Here is a 17,217-nt window from a genome sequence, read left to right on the forward strand (position 1 = left end):
GGTCAGCACATGCTGAGGTGCACAGTGCACGGAAGTCTGCAACATTCTGCAGAGTCAATAGGTGCAGCACTCCAAATCGTGCTTTCAGATTATCTCAAGAACAGTGCGTAGAGAGTGCGAAAGTGCGTGGAATGGGTTTGCATGGCCACGCAGCTGCATCCAAGCCTTACATCACCAAGTGCAACGCAAAGCTTCTCTGTGTGGAAATCCGATGAATGAGTCTGGATTTGGCGGTTGCCAGGAGAATTGTACTTGCCTGACTGCATTGTGCCGTGTGTAAAGTTTGGTGGATGGGGGTTATGGTGTGGGGGGTTTCAGGGGTTGGGCTTGGCCCCTTAGTTCCAGTGAAAGGAACTCTTAATGCTTCAGCATACCAATACATTTTGGACAATATAACACTCCCAACTTTGAGGGAACCGTTTGTGGAAGAGTTGAATCTGTTATAGCTGCAAATGGTGGGCCAACTCCATATTAAACCCTTTTAATTTTTTTTTTTTGGCAGCACCAGAATGATAAGATACAGGTTTTACCAACCATATTGCTTTTGTTAGCAAGTAAAAAATGTGCCAGTGCGTCCACTTTTTCCTCATTGAAAATCACTTGAACGCACATCACATCATAATTATGTCTTTTGAGCTTGTAAGTAAGAACCCCTCAGGAGGAGTTGAAGGCAACTGTGCACTGTGATACATTAATAATTAAACAGTTTTACAGAGTTTCAGACATGGCTCATTCCATGAAAATTTAAACCAGAACTGTGTGTTTTATTATGTATATGTAGCCTTTGTAATGTCTGTAACATCCTCTCACCTGTAGAACCTCCTCTGTGTCTTTCGCTTTGGCTGACAGTGTGGAGCTCTTGGCACTGGCTGCAGCGGCAGCGGCCTGTTTCCTCTTGGCTCTCTCCGCCTGTGCGTTGGTAAAATAATTCACGGCAGCAAACTCAATGAGAGCAGAGAAGACGAAAGCAAAACACACAGCGATGAACCAATCCATGGCTGTGGCGTACGAGACCTTGGGCAACGAGTGTCGGGCGCTGATACTAAGGGTTGTCATCGTCAGCACCGTGGTGATTCCTGGAGAAACACAAAGAGAAGATAGCATAAAGATCTTTCTTTAGTGTGTAATGTTGTGTAATGTAATGTTTGAGGAAGAAAAAGGTCTGCAAAGTTACAAAGTCACTCCAAAGGAAGTTATCAGTGCAATAATATATCAATACACATTCTGAATTTTTTTTTAAATCACGTTTTCTGTGAACTAACACCTCACAATATTACTAATTTAAATAATTTGAAATCTGATGTATGCATCATATGTAAATGTGCGCTTTAACATATCTAAAACTTAGATAACTTAGACAAATTCTAATTTCGATGCTGGCCTGGTTCAGTCAGTCCTATGAAATATTCTCAACTGAAAAATAAAACGTCTCAGTTACGTAACCCTTGTTCCCCGAGGGAGAGAACGGAGACGCGCGGACGTCACTGACTAAAAGGGAATCACATTTTAGCATATTGTATGAATTTTATGCTGACAGTCTATTTGCCTAATCTGCACTGTAAACTCTAAACACCTAACACACAAAATAACTAATTGGTTTGAGTAGAGCCAACTAAAATTAAACAAATTATTTCAAACAAATTACAGTATCGTTTTAAATATATATATACTGCTATAATTAGTTACATTTTGTTTTAATTAGTACATTTAATTTAAACTAGATAGGCTAATTATAGCTTTAACTTGAGTCAAACCAATTAATTTACATCATCACATTGTAAGCGCATTTCTGTCAACATTTTTTTTTTTTTTTTCAGTGTAGGCCTACTTTTGAAAAAAATCTATTCAAATTATTTTAAGTGAAAAACGATTTAATAGCACCAAATCAACTTGACTTTACACCAACAAATATAATGTTTATGGGTTAGATTAAAACTGTTGGCGAGGACAGTCAAAAGGTAGGACATTTTCACTCAGGATTCCACATTAAAAGGAATGATTAACACATTTATTTGTACGGTAAAAACTTGGACAGCTGTGCTGAATTAATGTAATGTTGCAAAAATGTAAAATATGTAAAAATAAATAAAAAATAATAATAATTAAAAAAAATGTTTTTAGAACTTTCAAGCATGAAAACTTATTCTAGTATAGCCCAAAAACAAAATCAAGACTTTGAAAAAGAGCAAAATTGGTCCTTTAAAAAAAAAGGGAAAAAAAAGTTAATGACAATAACTAGTAAAAAGATAGTTTACCCAAAAATTAAATTACCTGATGATTGCAAGCCATATAGATGGCAAATGGTTTCAGACGAATACAATCAGAATTATATTCAAAAATGTCCTCTTCAAGCTTAATAATGGCAGTGAATGGGAGCCCAAAAGGCCAAAAAGGTTTCATCCATCCATTATAAACATACTCCATATGGCTTAATAAAGTCCTTCTGAAGTGAATCAATGGGTTTGTGTAAGACAAATATCGTTAATTAAAACGTTGTAAAGTAAAATATCTAGCTTCCCCCAGACCACTTTCCGTATTCAACTAATGTAAAAAGCGTAACTGCCGTAAGTGTTTTGAACTGTTAGAGGCGTTACACTTTCTTCATAAGTTCAATATGGAAGCTGTATGGATTACTTTTATAATGAATGGACATACTTTTTTGGGCTACCATTATAATGATGGATTAGCCAGGACATTTTTTATATAACTCCGAGGCTTGAGTTAGATTTTTTGGGTGAACTATCCCTTTAATTCAAGACAAAGAAATGCAAGTATGCAAGTTTGAGCATGCTTGTGCACACGTTTTAAGGTTGTGTATTATGAAAACGTGTGAATGTATGGATGCAAATCCAAGTGCTATGCAAACATAGTGCAGTGCTTTACATATTTTGTCTGCCACAATAAAAGCTACACTGTGTAACTTTTTTAGTTTATTCTTAGCTTAAAACACTTAGTTCTTTCAAAAATGAATGTGCTCATTAATGCATATTTAATTATTTAAGTTTATAATATGCCATTGAAAATACATACGGGTGAGGCGTTCGAATGCTGGTCCCCATGTTCCCCCTTCATCTTGAAAGTACATTAGCCAAAGAGGGACATACCCATAAATTCAAGCTTTGCCTTTCGCGTTTTAACACTCGATGGCACCGTGTCGAATGTGAAAAGGGGGATTGCCATGTTAATCTTGGACTAAATCGGCCACTGTAGGAGTTAAAACAAAATCAGAATTGAGAGGAACAGAAACTATTATTCCCTGCATGGTCATATACCTTTACACCGCTAGATGGGGGAAAATATCACACAGTGTAGCTTTAAGTAATGATAATTAAGATTGTCTGTAATGAGCTGAGTATGAAATAACTGCTCTTTATGGGTAATTTCTACTGACATAATACGAATAACAAAATCTTTATTGCTTATAAACAGGTAAAAATACTTCATCTTTGACTGCAAATCATGACTGTAAATAAACTGTCTGGGTATCGTTCCAATAGTCCACAAGTGTCCATTAGTGATTATGATTCCTTTATTTCCCCTTCTCTCTCCTGTCTGTTTCCCTCAGGAGTGCATTAAAACTGATGTCCACGCAGCAGCATAATTTGCTGAGAGTTTAAAATCAAGGAAATCTGATGAGGAAAACTATTAGTGTGCCATTAGTTTACCACACAAGCCCATAACATTAGGCTAACGGAAGGAACTGGATATAACGACACAACAAGGCACAATGAAACAATAATTCAAAGAAAATATTCAAGAAGTCACTCTTTAGAAGAGCTCTTGCAATTTAAAGGCATTGTATTTACAACCCATTTTACATCCACAATCTTCCATAAAGGTTCTTTTTTTTTTTTTTTTTTGACAAGGTTAGATGAAGAACATTTAACAATCATGGAATCTTTCCATTGCACAAAATGTTTTTAGGGTTTTTCTCTAATAATAAAACAAGGGATTTGTGAAAAATGATTATATTTCAGAAGTTGATTCAACGTTTTGCTTGAAATGACATGCTCAACAAAACATACAGGAGATATTCCTTACTTTTATGAGAATTCTCCTCTATGATTAACCTATATATCATGCTATTTTAAAGCTGCTGTCAGTACCTTTACCAAGATTTAGAAAAAACATATAATGAGAAAGTCATGAATCCATTTTCCAAACCGTGTTTTTGTCTTATCCTGAATAATTATAACTTATAATAAGTGTTTATATTGGGACTATTTCAGACCAGACTGATTGGAACCGCAGCGGAGGAGCACAGTCCCTGCGTGACTCGCCATAGACATAAACCGAGAGAAGTATCTCTGGCTGCAATGTTCTTCCGCAAGATGCATGCAGTTCTGCTTATTAACCGCTAGAGCGCAAAACAAATTACAGACTGCAGCTTTAACTGGCAATTTGTTTTAACCAAAGCTCTGCACATCACAATATTCAGCTTGCAGAATTTCTCCAAATATTCACGTTTTGCTTAGTCTTCTGGTTTATATGGTTTATGGGATCTGACAAAAATGTAAAGGTCAGATCCAAAACGAGGTATTTGTATAGCAGTGACACTCTGAACCACCAGGGGGAGTCAGGAATTCACTCTTAACCCGAGAGTCTTAAGTTGGAAGCGTTTCTGCCACCGAGCAGCGAGCATGCCAGACGTGAGTCACACATATACACCGACACACAAATACACACAATCACGGAGGCAACCAGTATCCCTTCTCCTCCCACACACACAGAATTTCTCTCGACTCACACATACACCCACACGCACACGCTAATAAAACATAAGAAAACACACACAAACCTCTTGCACATAAAGCCAACCCCACACACAAGACTAACACACTCTCCTACATATTTTCTCTGTATTCTTGAGTTTGCAAGTGCCTGAAGACGTTACTAAATAAACATGGACATGAAAAGACACTTTCACACTAATAATTTGTTGTTTGTTGGTTGGCGTGACAGTTGTTTTCTGAACCACTCGAGTCCATTTGAAACAAAGCCTGTCAAGAACATATTTGGGTCGTATATTTCAACTCTAAATAAAAAAGGAACCAAAAATATATTTGACTTAAAATGAAAATAATTTTTCATGACAATTAAGTACATTTGCCTTCAGTTCTTATCGTAATGCAAAAAAAAAAAAAAAAAAAAAACAGTGTATTATCTTGCAATGAATACATCAATTATAAATGATGGTAATATTTGTTGTTCTGTCTTTTTGCTGATTTAATAAAAGCACTGCATTACAGTACTTTTTTATACACCAATACAGTAAAATATAAAAATAAATATTAAAAAAAATTCTTATATGGTGTAAAAAATAAATCACAGTGAAAATGTAATAAATTACATAAAAAATAAATAAAAACAGATTAAAGGTCCTAAAAGCAACAACATTTTCTTGATATTTCAAATTATATATTTTTAATTGAAATATTTTATTATAAAGACATATTTAAACTACATTTAAATTTAATACATTAAATAAATTATATTTTAATTAAATTGTGAAATATTAAGATTTATTTAATAATTACAAATACATATTTCCCCCACATATTTAAACTACATTTAACAATGATAATGTATATTTATATTTAAATAATATATTTTAAAACATGCATTTAAATTATAATAGATCATTGTAAAATAGTGGAGATTTGTAGGGAAAATTTGTCTATATTTAGATTGAAAATGTAATAGGCTTCATTGTCTTAATATTCCAAATAATTTAATTATAACAATAAATCTAATGTATGTATCATATTATTCCTTTTCATATCATATATATATATATATATATATATATATATATATATATATATATATATATATATATATATATATAGGCTAATGTAGAATACGGTTTAATTTAAAGTGTTCAATTGTCATAAAATATTGAGAAGTAAAAACAATCTAATGGTCCTAAAATAGGCTTCATTTTCTTTTATATTCAATATTTTATCACATTGGCTTCTGTGAGCATCATTCTTTGCATCTCCACATACCACATACCTGCGGCAGACAAACACAACATGCTGTTCTGTTTGTGATCATTTTTGTTGGTAACAGCATAATAAAACCATGAATAAAACAGTGAAGTTAACATCTTCACCTGAGTTACCTAGCTACAGTGGAAAACAGGTGCCGCTTGTGCTCATCATGGTGGCACTCAGATCTGCGGGGGCAGACGGAGGGATTTGCATCAAACTCGGGTTCAGACCAACCTGAACCCGGTGTAAAAACTGATGAGCTCACGGCTCTGGAGAATAATCTACACTCACTGGAAAACTTCACACGATCGCAGCGCACTCACAAACGCCCACGTGCAGACCGATCTGGAGCGATCAATAGGTACATCGCATGCTACATTTAGCCAGAGGTGCTGGATGTGTTTTGCTTCTGTTCCACTGCCGAATCCACAGGACTGTGAGAGCTTTGCTTTAGTGCCCTTCTGGCTGAGAAGGATGATCCATCCAAAACATAGACCTCTTTACAAACTGAATCAGTAATACGTTGTAAATGTGTTCAGCATTCATTTTCTTATTTTCAAGAGCAGGATATTTAAAAATGGAGTGCATGGCTTCGGCAGTTGGGTGATCAGTTTGTATAGTGCAACAAAACAAAAAAATCAAGAAGTTGAAATTTGCTATATCACACTTTATGAGTTTAATGTATACTGGTGGTGGTTGAGGAGATTGGGTGTACAGCGCTATGCTATATAAAATACCTCATTCATACTGTATATGAGTGTCTTGTTCCTGACCTATTTTTACAGCTTATAGGCAAAAAAAACAAAGCAAATCCTTTTATTAAACTCTACAAAACTAATTTCAAACTACATTGTGCTGACAAAGGTAGTAAAACAAAAAACAGTAACAGAGCCATTAGGAAGCCTTTCCAAAATACACTAGAGCCAGGTGTGGATAAAGCGAAATATGGAAGCCATCCCGGAACAGATCATTGTGGTCTCCTGCTGCGTCCATTCTGTACGTGCGCCGGCCATCAAAAACCCACCCTGTCGTTACCCAGAAACCCCTTCACTAAGCACGCTTCCATCTAGGACATGAAAATCCGCTCCTCTGGCCTGAGACCAAGCGCACCGCTCTGCTAGTAGCCATCTGAAGGTGGGTCATTGTTACACTTTTCCAGTGGAGAATGAGAGCATGCTATTCTCAGCATCTCTATTGCCCCAGGTGAAGTGTGGAAGGAAACAGGAGGTGCGTGCACAAGCGTGTGTCAGTGTAAGTATGTGTTTTTGTCGGTTTTGCAGATAAGGTCGCAGGCAGCACATGCATTCTTTAGTGCCCGTTCAGGACTGATCGGCACATGGTGCTAAAGCGCTGCCTGCCAATGGAAATGAACAGGAACGTTTAGTGGGAAGAAGAGACTAGTGTAAAACTCCACACATTCACTATACACACGAGAACTTCTTTTTGTGAATTTTTGAGAACTCTCCTTTCCTTTTTGTGGAGTCCTTTTGGCTGTATGCAAACAAAGACATTATTGCATGTATTATGAATGCTTTTTTATGAGTTAAGAGGCTGTATTACTAGAATAGCGAAGCTAGGCCGTTAGACTGATGGCAGAAGGCCTGGATTTTATCACAGCTTTCATTGGTCAAGGACCGCACAAGAGGACGTTTGACTGACATGTAAAGCAACCAATCACAGTTCGTTTTGTTCCGCGCCATGTGTAGGGGTGTGCAATTCTAAAGCCGATGTCCCTGCAATAACAGAACGGCCTGCATCTATAAATTATTAATTCAAGTAAGTTGTGCAAGTTTACTGCAACAATGGAGCCGCGAACTTCACAAACTTCAGCGTTTAGTTGATCCTGGTAAGCGCTCATTGTCACAGTCGTAAACGCAACGGTCGTATTCTTCTACGAGGGGTTTGGCATCACAGCATTCGTTTCTAATGAAGAGCGCAACACACGTCTCATGAAGATCCTTTATAAATCAACCAATCAGATGGCGACTTCGAAACTCCTGAAGTTTCCAGAATAGTGTGCCATATGCATCAGATGTTCAACCGATGGTCCGTGAGTGTGCTAACTAACTATAAAGACAGTGATTTTTTTTTTAAATTACCATTTCAAGACTTGGAACATTTGTAATTAAGTTAATGAAGTTACAAAGGTAGGTTCAGAAGGAGCCAAATCATTCAGTCCTATCAATCATAATTTTATATAAGCAGCAGTTATTGAGCCGTTCCAGGAACAATTCTTCCAGCATCCCTCCAACTACCCGTCTCCTCCTTTCTTCCATTCTTTCTCTCCCTATTGGGGAGGGGGATGTTGAGCTGAGCCTGGATATTGAGCCTCTTAACTATTAAGATGGGCAGGTGAGCTCATGAAAAAATTTAACAAGCACACACCGCTCACGTTTTGTGTTCACTTGATCCTGCAACACACACAACCAATCTCTCTCTCTCTCTCTCTCTCTCTCTCTCTCTCTCTCTCTCTCTCTCTCTCTCTCTCTCTCTCTCTCTCTCTCTCTCTCTCTCTCTCTCTCTCTCTCTCTCTCTCTCTCTCTCTCTCTCTCTCAATTTTTAGTGTGTAATGTTGCTGTTCACTTCAAAAAAACGTATTCTTTATATCATTGTGCACTGTTTCTGTACTCCCTGAAATGCCTCAATTGTAGTCTTAAAGGCATAGTTCACCCAGAATTAGCTTGAAAATTACCCCATTTTACTAAATATCTAAATATATAAAGTTTTAAATATGGATATCTTCGTGTGTAAACTATTATTCTATTATTGTAGTTATAGAATGAATTGCACAATACAGATTCAGTACTCCTCAAAATGAATAAAATCAGTCAAATGCAAAATCAGAATATGCAAACCGCCAATGAATTATTAAATAAACCAAATGTTTTTATGCATTTAATCTACCTTTATTGATCAATGTCTTGCTACTAACCTTAGATGATTCATTTAAACCATGTTTTTATTTGGTATTTTCCTCCTGCATCTTATTCTTCCATTATCCCAAATGGCAGCACAGCTGAAAGGTTTGTTTGCGGCACCTTATACTATACATATATAAATTTGAGTTTGTACATCAGCCTAAGGCCTATTTCAATTTTGCTGTTAAGATGTCAAAAAACAAGCCCAGCCTAGTTGGGAAAAAGTAACGCAAAAGTAACATAATGCATTACTTTTCTTAAAAAGTAACTAAGTTATTAGTCACTTGTTAAGAGATTCACACAATATTGTAATACTTTTCAACTTTAACTTTCCCCAACACTGCTAATGTCGCCTTTGGCTTGGCTTGCTTAGTTGGTGACACTAAAATTATGATCTAAATTATTCAACTAAATATACAAATAAAATAATTAATTTGGTATTGTTTAATTCTGTAAACTATAATACTGATATAATACTGACAGTATCATTATACTGAATAATGATACTGCCAATATTGTCGCTATATGATAAATTAATATAAGCTGCAACATCACTGTTTTCTCCAGAACGACTGTACAGCCAAATCTAATTCTGTTGCAATATTGTCCTGTTTAACACTGTGAAGCTGCTTTGAAACCATCGTCATTGTAAAAGTGCTCTATAAATAAAAATAAAGTTGATGTTAGAGATAGATAGATAGATAGATAGATAGATAGATAGATAGATAGATAGATAGATAGATAGATAGATAGATAGATAGATAGATAGATAGATAGATAGATAGATAGATAGATAGATAGATAGATAGATAGATAAATAGATAGATAGATAGATAGATAGATAGATAGATAGATAGATAGATAGATAGATAGATAGATAGATAGATAGATAGATAGATAGATAGATAGATAGATAGATAGATAGATAGATAGATAGATAGATAGATAGATAGGTTGGTTGGTTGATTGATTGATTGGTTGATTGGTTGGTTGATTGATTGATTGATTGATTGATTGATTGATTGATTGATTGATTGATAAAGCACATATTAATGCCTTATTCTACATCCCATAATCCCCAATACCTAAACTTAACGACTACCTTACTAGCTATTAATATGCAGTAATTCTGAGTTTCTTGGAGCAAAAGTAATAAACATAGTCAATAGTGAGAACTGGGCCCTAAATTAAAGTGTGACAAGTTTTCTTCCGGGAACGAACACACTACATTCCTCATTTAAATAATTCCTGCCTAAGACACAAGTAACAAAAAAACAAGGTTATGATAAGGGGTGTGACATTTCTCACACACACACACTCAAACAGCCGACCAATCAGAGCACATTGCACTTTTTGAAAGGAGGGGCTTGATAGAGACAGGAACTAGTTGCTGAGTTGGATTTATTTAAACAAAAATAAAAATAAAAACAGTAATACTGGGAAATTTCTGATTATTATCAATGGTGAAAACAGCAGTGCTGCTTGATTACATTTTTAATAGCATTTATTTAAAATAGAAAACTTTTGTAACATTATACATTTATTTACTATCACTTTTGATGAATGTAATGCATCCTTGCTGAATAAAGTAATACTTCTTCAAATATTTGTTATGATATTGTACCTGTAGCTTGTCCATCTATGTAAATATGAGCATGCAAATCCGATTCTCGTCATAAGAACTACTGTACACCAAACAGAAAATGCAAGACAAAAAAGCAAGAAAATGTCAGAAATTTCATACCTCCACAAAAAAAGTGTGCGTTTTATGACTGTACAAAGTGAATGAATATTTAATGACACCAACTTTAAACGCAGGTTAAATGCAGTTCATAATTGGTTGTCATTTACTAAACAACTTAATGCTGCATCTCAAACACGGCACAACTCCACACTGCATATCCTTAGCAAAGCAATCTGGGAAGAAAATTATGCTAGCGCACTTTTAAAAGTGGCCTTTACCTGAGGTTAAAAAAGAAATTAACCCGGCAGTAAACACAGCAGAATAAAACAAAACGTTTAAAAGGAAGAGACGTATAATATATGAGAAATGGATAGAGGGAGATGACAGAAGGAAACAGCTCTCTTCTCCATATTTGCATGAAAATGGTGTTGGCAGCTCAAAGGGGGGAAAGATTTGAGAGTAACACATACCAAAGACAGTTCTGGCGGGTACGGATTCCTTATTTATCCAGAAAGACACTTGGGAAAGGATTACGGTCATGATGCAAGGGATGTACGTCTGAATCATAAAGTAGCCCATTTTCCGTTTCAAGTGGAAGTAGACCGTCATTACCACATATTCACCTGAAAGAGCAGAGAAACAGAAACAGGAAGTGCCTTATAATCCTGAAAGCAAACAAGTATAGGAACAAGGTCAGAATGACAGTCTGTCACCACAGCAGACTTATTTTGGCTGAACGGCAAAGTTTTCTGGCTGTTAAGCTGCGCTGGCAGATTCATCTTATTTTAACAGAATGAGGCTTGGAGCCGTATTGGGAACCAGAGCATCATCAAAATACACGCTGAATGCTCCAAATCTCTTATGTAATTTTGATAAGAAAGATGTAATAAATAAATAAACAATTGGCATTGCCCCCCCACCACCCCCTTCTGTTTAACTGAGGTGCACGGTTGCTCTAAAAATCCAAGGCGTTTTGAAAGCACTTACACTGACCTTTATGTTTAAGCTGACATTAGGCCATGTGGCATGAGTAATTTATTTATTTTTTTAATCCAGCTTATGTCGCTATCAAATATTCTCTATATCCCTTGATCAGGTGACTCGGACACAGACCAGGTGTCTCTGAACGTGTGTGCTGAAAGATGGGCTTACTGTATGCGTAACGTTGCCTAAAGAGCCAGTCAGCTTTAAGAGTATTTATTCAGACCCATTGACTTTTGGTGGAAGAAAACATTTGGTTTTGTAATGCACAGGATAAACTGTAAAAGCATAAAATCTGTGGCAGCTCAGTGTTTAAAATGTAATTCTTTCATTAGAGCGAACGGTAGCCTATAATTAAGTAAGTCTAATCAAAACTAGATTTGCATTTCCAGAAAGAAATAGCAGTTCTTGGAAAGCAGCACAAGATTAGAGTTGGTAAAATAAGGTTATCTGTGTCAATGAAATACTGTTGTTTTACATATAGTCGCTGTTAAGTGTAACGGGCACAAAGTGGTGTGTTTACAGCAACAATCAGAACATATTTATGTTATAGTTATCATATATATATATATATATATATATATATATATATATATATATATATATATATATATATATATATATATATATATATATATATATATATATATATATATATATATATATATATATATATATATATATATATATATATATATATCATTATTATTATTATTACTATTTTCTATACAGCTCTGGAAAAAATTAAGAGACCCCTTAACATTGAGAAATCAATGTTACGTGGTCTCTTATTTCTTTTCCAGAGCTGTATGTACATAAATGAATGGCCAAAAATTAATAGATATTTTAATGCTCAATGGGATCTAGATCTCAATACAGGCTGCTTTTCTTAATACACTACTCTGTTGTTCAAAGGTTTGGGGTCAGTAAGATTACTTTGAAAGACAAAATGCAAGGATGCATTAAACGGATCAAAAGTGACTTTAAAGACAGCAGAAAAATTGCTTTTAACATTGATAATAATAAGAATTGTTTCCTGAGCAGCAAATCATCATATTAGAATGATTTCTGAAGGATCATGTCACGCTGCTGATGCTGAAAATACAACTTTTTTTATATTTAAAGGCAAAACATATAAGATTTTTTTTTTCATTAAAATCAAAAACACCTTAGAAAATGTTGTACATTTTGTTGACGTGTACCCGAATGTTTCCCTCGATGTTTAAATCCAGAGAGTTCAGCTATTTAAACAAAAGTGTTACAAACCATGTCCTTGCATCGACTTTCATTGACGGCATGCCAGGCTATTCTCACAAAAATGCGTGTCTATGGCACGCTGTTTTTCGCGTGCATATGACACGCATTTTACGGCGTATTATACATACGAACCCCTCACCCCACCACCCTAAACCTACCCAAGCGCGTGTCATATATACGCCATAAAGTGCGTATCATATGCACGCGATAAACAGCGTATCATATGCATGCCAAAATGTGTTTTGGCGTATACATTCCACGACATTGCACACTCGTACTATTTATACGCATTTATGTGTGATCGGGTTAGGCATGCGCACACTACCCTTGATTTGCATAGAAACCATGGAAACACCAAAGACGCTTAATATTGTATGCATTTTATTAGACAGTTGAGCAAATGTTTGGATGCACGTTTATCAACAGAAAACGAATCACTGTTATTCAGTGCAAGAATCACCTGTTTTCTTGATTCACCGCGAGTTACTTTTTTTACCATGCCTCAGAGATGACACTAATTTGACATTTGGCTAACAGCATAATCAGAGACCGCTTTTTCCGTTATACAATATATTTTATCAAGTCTCTTACACCACAGAGCGAAAGCACAGAGTAATGTTAAAACGTAACATTCGACATATTCAAATGTGTTTAGTATGATTGTTTAACCATGTTAAACAGAGCTGCGTTACCCCACATATGCACCAAAAAGAGCAGAAGCGGCGACTGAAGCAAAATAATGAACGCCCTGAGATCGGTGTTTCGCGCAGGTCTATCTCATTAGCATTCGCTCCCGTGGATTTCGGCGTGTCATGCTTCATACCACCATTACTTTAATACAACTTTAATACATTCATTCATTCAAGAACATGATTTCTGCCCAAGTTTGTCAAATGTCTTTCCATCGGCTGTGGAAGTGAAGTGTCGAGACTGTGACTTTAACTAAATACATTGTAATTTTATTTCACAATATTAATGTTATACTCTATATAAATGCACACTTCTTTTAAATACAATAAAACATCTTACTGACCCCAAATGTTTTGGACGGTAGTGTATACTGCCAGATATTCACTTCCAAGAAAAAAAAAGAAAGAAAAGAAAAACAAATAGTGTCATTGTGATTGTGTTTTGTGTGTGTGTACCTGTAATGGACTTTACAGTCTCGCTTGACACAGTCTGTCCAATCAGGTCATACTGGACCAGGCTGGAGGATTCGGGTGGGACCTCCACGGAATGCTGCGGGCCTTTGGTCCAGGTGTAGATCATCTCAGTCATTGGATAAGCATCTGATAAACAAAAGAGAGCTATTATAACACGAACAGAAGGAATGTGCATGTGTACATAACCCTAACAATCAGACCATATCTGTGGCATTGTGTGTATCCCGGTGGAAATAAGATGGAACAGTTAGTAAATGGAGACTTCTGATGCTCAGGTTTTTCTCCAGAGAAAAAAGGCTTTAGGTAAAATGGAGACAAATGAGGCAATTGCTGGCATACTGCTGGAAACTGCATATCATAGGGGGGAAATGCTTATACTGAGATTTATAATCACAGATTTCGGTAGCTTTGGCAAATATTTCAAACATTGTAGTGGAGCTGTGAAATTATGTGATTTCAGTAGCATTTAAAAAAAGTTCCTATAAGATAACATTAGATATTGTTTTAACTAAAAATGAACAACACATCTGTTACAGTATTTTTATTAGATATTTATCTTTGTTAATGTGTGTGTATATATATATATATATATATATATATATATATATATATATATATATATATATATATATATATATATATATATATATATATATATATATATATATATATATATATATATATATATATATATATATATATATATATATATATATATATATATATATATATATATATATATAACCAATTGCATGGCAGTTGCTTCAATGCATATAGGGGTGTTGTCCTGGTCAAGACAAACTCCTGAACTCCAAACTGAATGTCAGAATGGGAAAGAAAGGTGATTTAAGCAATTTTGAGTGTGGCATGGATGTTCTTGCCAGATGGGCCGGTCTGAGTATTTCACAATCTTCACAAGTTACTGGGATTTTCACGTACAACCATTTCTAGGGTTTACAAAGAATGGTGTGAAAAGGGAAAAACATCCAATATGCGGCAGTCCTGTGGGCGAAAATGCTTGTTGATGCTAGAGGTCAGAGGAGAATGGGCCGACTGATTCAAGCTGATAGAAGAGCAACTTTGTCTGAAATTACCACTCGTTGCAACCGAGGTATGCAGCAAAGCATTTGTGAAGCCGCAACACACACAACCTTGAGGCGGATGAGGCCCATAATTGGGCATCATTTAAATGCCGCGGCCTACCTGAGCATTGTTTCTGACCATATCCATCGCTTTATGACCACCATGTACCCATCCTCTGATGGCTACTTCCAGCAGGATAATGCACCATGTCACAAAGCTTGAATCATTTCAAATTGGTTTCTTGAACATGACAATGAGTTCACTGTACTAAAATGGCCCCCACAGTCACCAGATCTCAACCCAATAGAGCATCTTTGGGATGTGGAAGGAACAGAAGCACCTTGCAAGATGCTCTCCTATCAATATGGGCCAACATTTCTAAAGAAAGCTTTCAGCACCTTGTTGAATCAATGCCACGTAGAATTGAGGCAGTTCCGAAGGAGAAAAGGGGTCAAACACAGTATTTGTATGGTGTTCCTAATAATCCTTTAGGTTAGTGTGTATATATATATATATATATATATATATATATATATATATATATATATAGAGAGAGAGAGAGAGAGAGAGAGAGAGAGAGAGAGAGAGAGAGAGAGAGAGAGAGAGAGAGAGAGAGAGAGATTTTATATATTACATTTTGTTGGACAAATTTAATTCAATTACGTTTAAAAGTTTTCCTTAATTAAATTATGTTTGTTCAACAGCTTGTTCTTCAGTGTATTTCTCAAGAGAAATGTCTGAGACTTTTTCATTTGCATCTCCATTTAATTTAATATCTGTCTCTGAGAAACAATTGGGATATTAAAGAGATCTCATCTGAGACATTCCTTTCCTGCAGGATGTCAAAATGGCATTAGAAGAACGAACTCCAACATTTCTGATGTAATTTCACAACAATTGTCTAATTTTTATTTCACCCAATGAAATAAAGGATTTAATACTTCAATGAAACATATCTGAGGACTTCACTAGGTCTCCCGAGCTATGAAAGAGCAATATATGAGCAATGAAATCTTCCTCTGGATATGCCTACGCATGGAACCGTGAGTATTAGTCCTCGAGCTCAGGGTCGAACGGTCGCCGCTAAGACACTGATCTTTCCTCACTGCTGCCCACTTCCTCCACTGTTCATGCCAATCTCAAATCCGAGCCAAGCAGAACAATCATCCTGACACAGAAACAGATCCGCTGAGATGTTCTCCTGCTCAGAATCAGACAGATTTCATTTATGGAGGAGAAATCCATACATCAAACAGAGTAGAGACTGACTGCACATCCAGGAGTCCGTCGGCACGCTCCCTGCGCTCCTGTCCTCCTTTGAGATCATCATCATCATCACCACCATCATCTCTCTCTATTTTGCTTAATTCTCTTTTTTTTCTCCTCCTCGCTGTCTCTTTCTCCATTTCTGTCTCTAAACCCCCACACACTGGGAAATAGAGCAGAGGAAGGGCTTCCAAGACACCCACCAACAACCCCATGAAAATAGAAAGAGAGAGCACAAGAGAGAAGAGAGAGGGGACAGAGAGACTAAATGAGTTTTGATCCAAAGTCATGCTGGGCATGACAGAATTTTTCGAAGGGATGTGAACGAACCCTAGTGTGACAGAGAGACACATACTGTATCAGTACATCATGAGTATTATTAAAAACTACATTTTTTGTTGTTCTGGTGTTTTCTGTCCACTCTTCCAAGTTCCACTATTCTTGTTTTGTTGCTAGTTGCCAGGGTGTTGTTAAAGGGATAGTTCACCAAAAAAATTAAATTATCTGATAATATACTCACCCTCAAGCCACAGCTGTTTATGGCATTCTTATCTCAAGCAAATACAAATAAATATATACAGGTCCTTCTAAAAAAAATTTGCTTATGTAATAAAAGTTCATTATTTTCCATAATGTAATGATAAAAATTGAACTTTTATATATTTTAGATTCATTGCACACCAACTGAAACATTTCAGGTCTTTTATTGTTTTAATACTGATGATTTTGGCATACAGCTCATGAAAACCCAAATCTCAAAAAAATTGCATATTTCATCCGACCAATAAAAGAAAAGTTTTTTTAATACAAAAAAAAGTCAAGCTTCAAATAATCATGTTCAGTTATGCACTCAATACTTGGTGGGGAATCCT

General features: G+C 35.8%; 1 protein-coding gene across 1 annotated transcript in view; it reads right to left on the reverse strand.

Annotated features, from left to right (window-relative positions):
* Positions 1-17,217, reverse strand: part of gabra4 (gamma-aminobutyric acid type A receptor subunit alpha4) — a 41,933-nt gene that overhangs the window by 10,478 nt on the left and 14,238 nt on the right. Inside the window, exons 6-8 of the mRNA XM_067456984.1 lie at positions 13,979-14,122; positions 11,066-11,218; positions 811-1,076 (exon numbers count right to left, since the gene is read on the reverse strand). Coding sequence (XP_067313085.1) covers positions 811-1,076; positions 11,066-11,218; positions 13,979-14,122 — 563 coding nt within the window. The remainder of the gene's footprint in view (positions 1-810; positions 1,077-11,065; positions 11,219-13,978; positions 14,123-17,217) is intronic.

This window comes from Pseudorasbora parva, chromosome 11 (assembly GCF_024679245.1).
Source record: "Pseudorasbora parva isolate DD20220531a chromosome 11, ASM2467924v1, whole genome shotgun sequence".
Classification (NCBI taxonomy): Eukaryota; Metazoa; Chordata; class Actinopteri; order Cypriniformes; family Gobionidae; genus Pseudorasbora; species Pseudorasbora parva.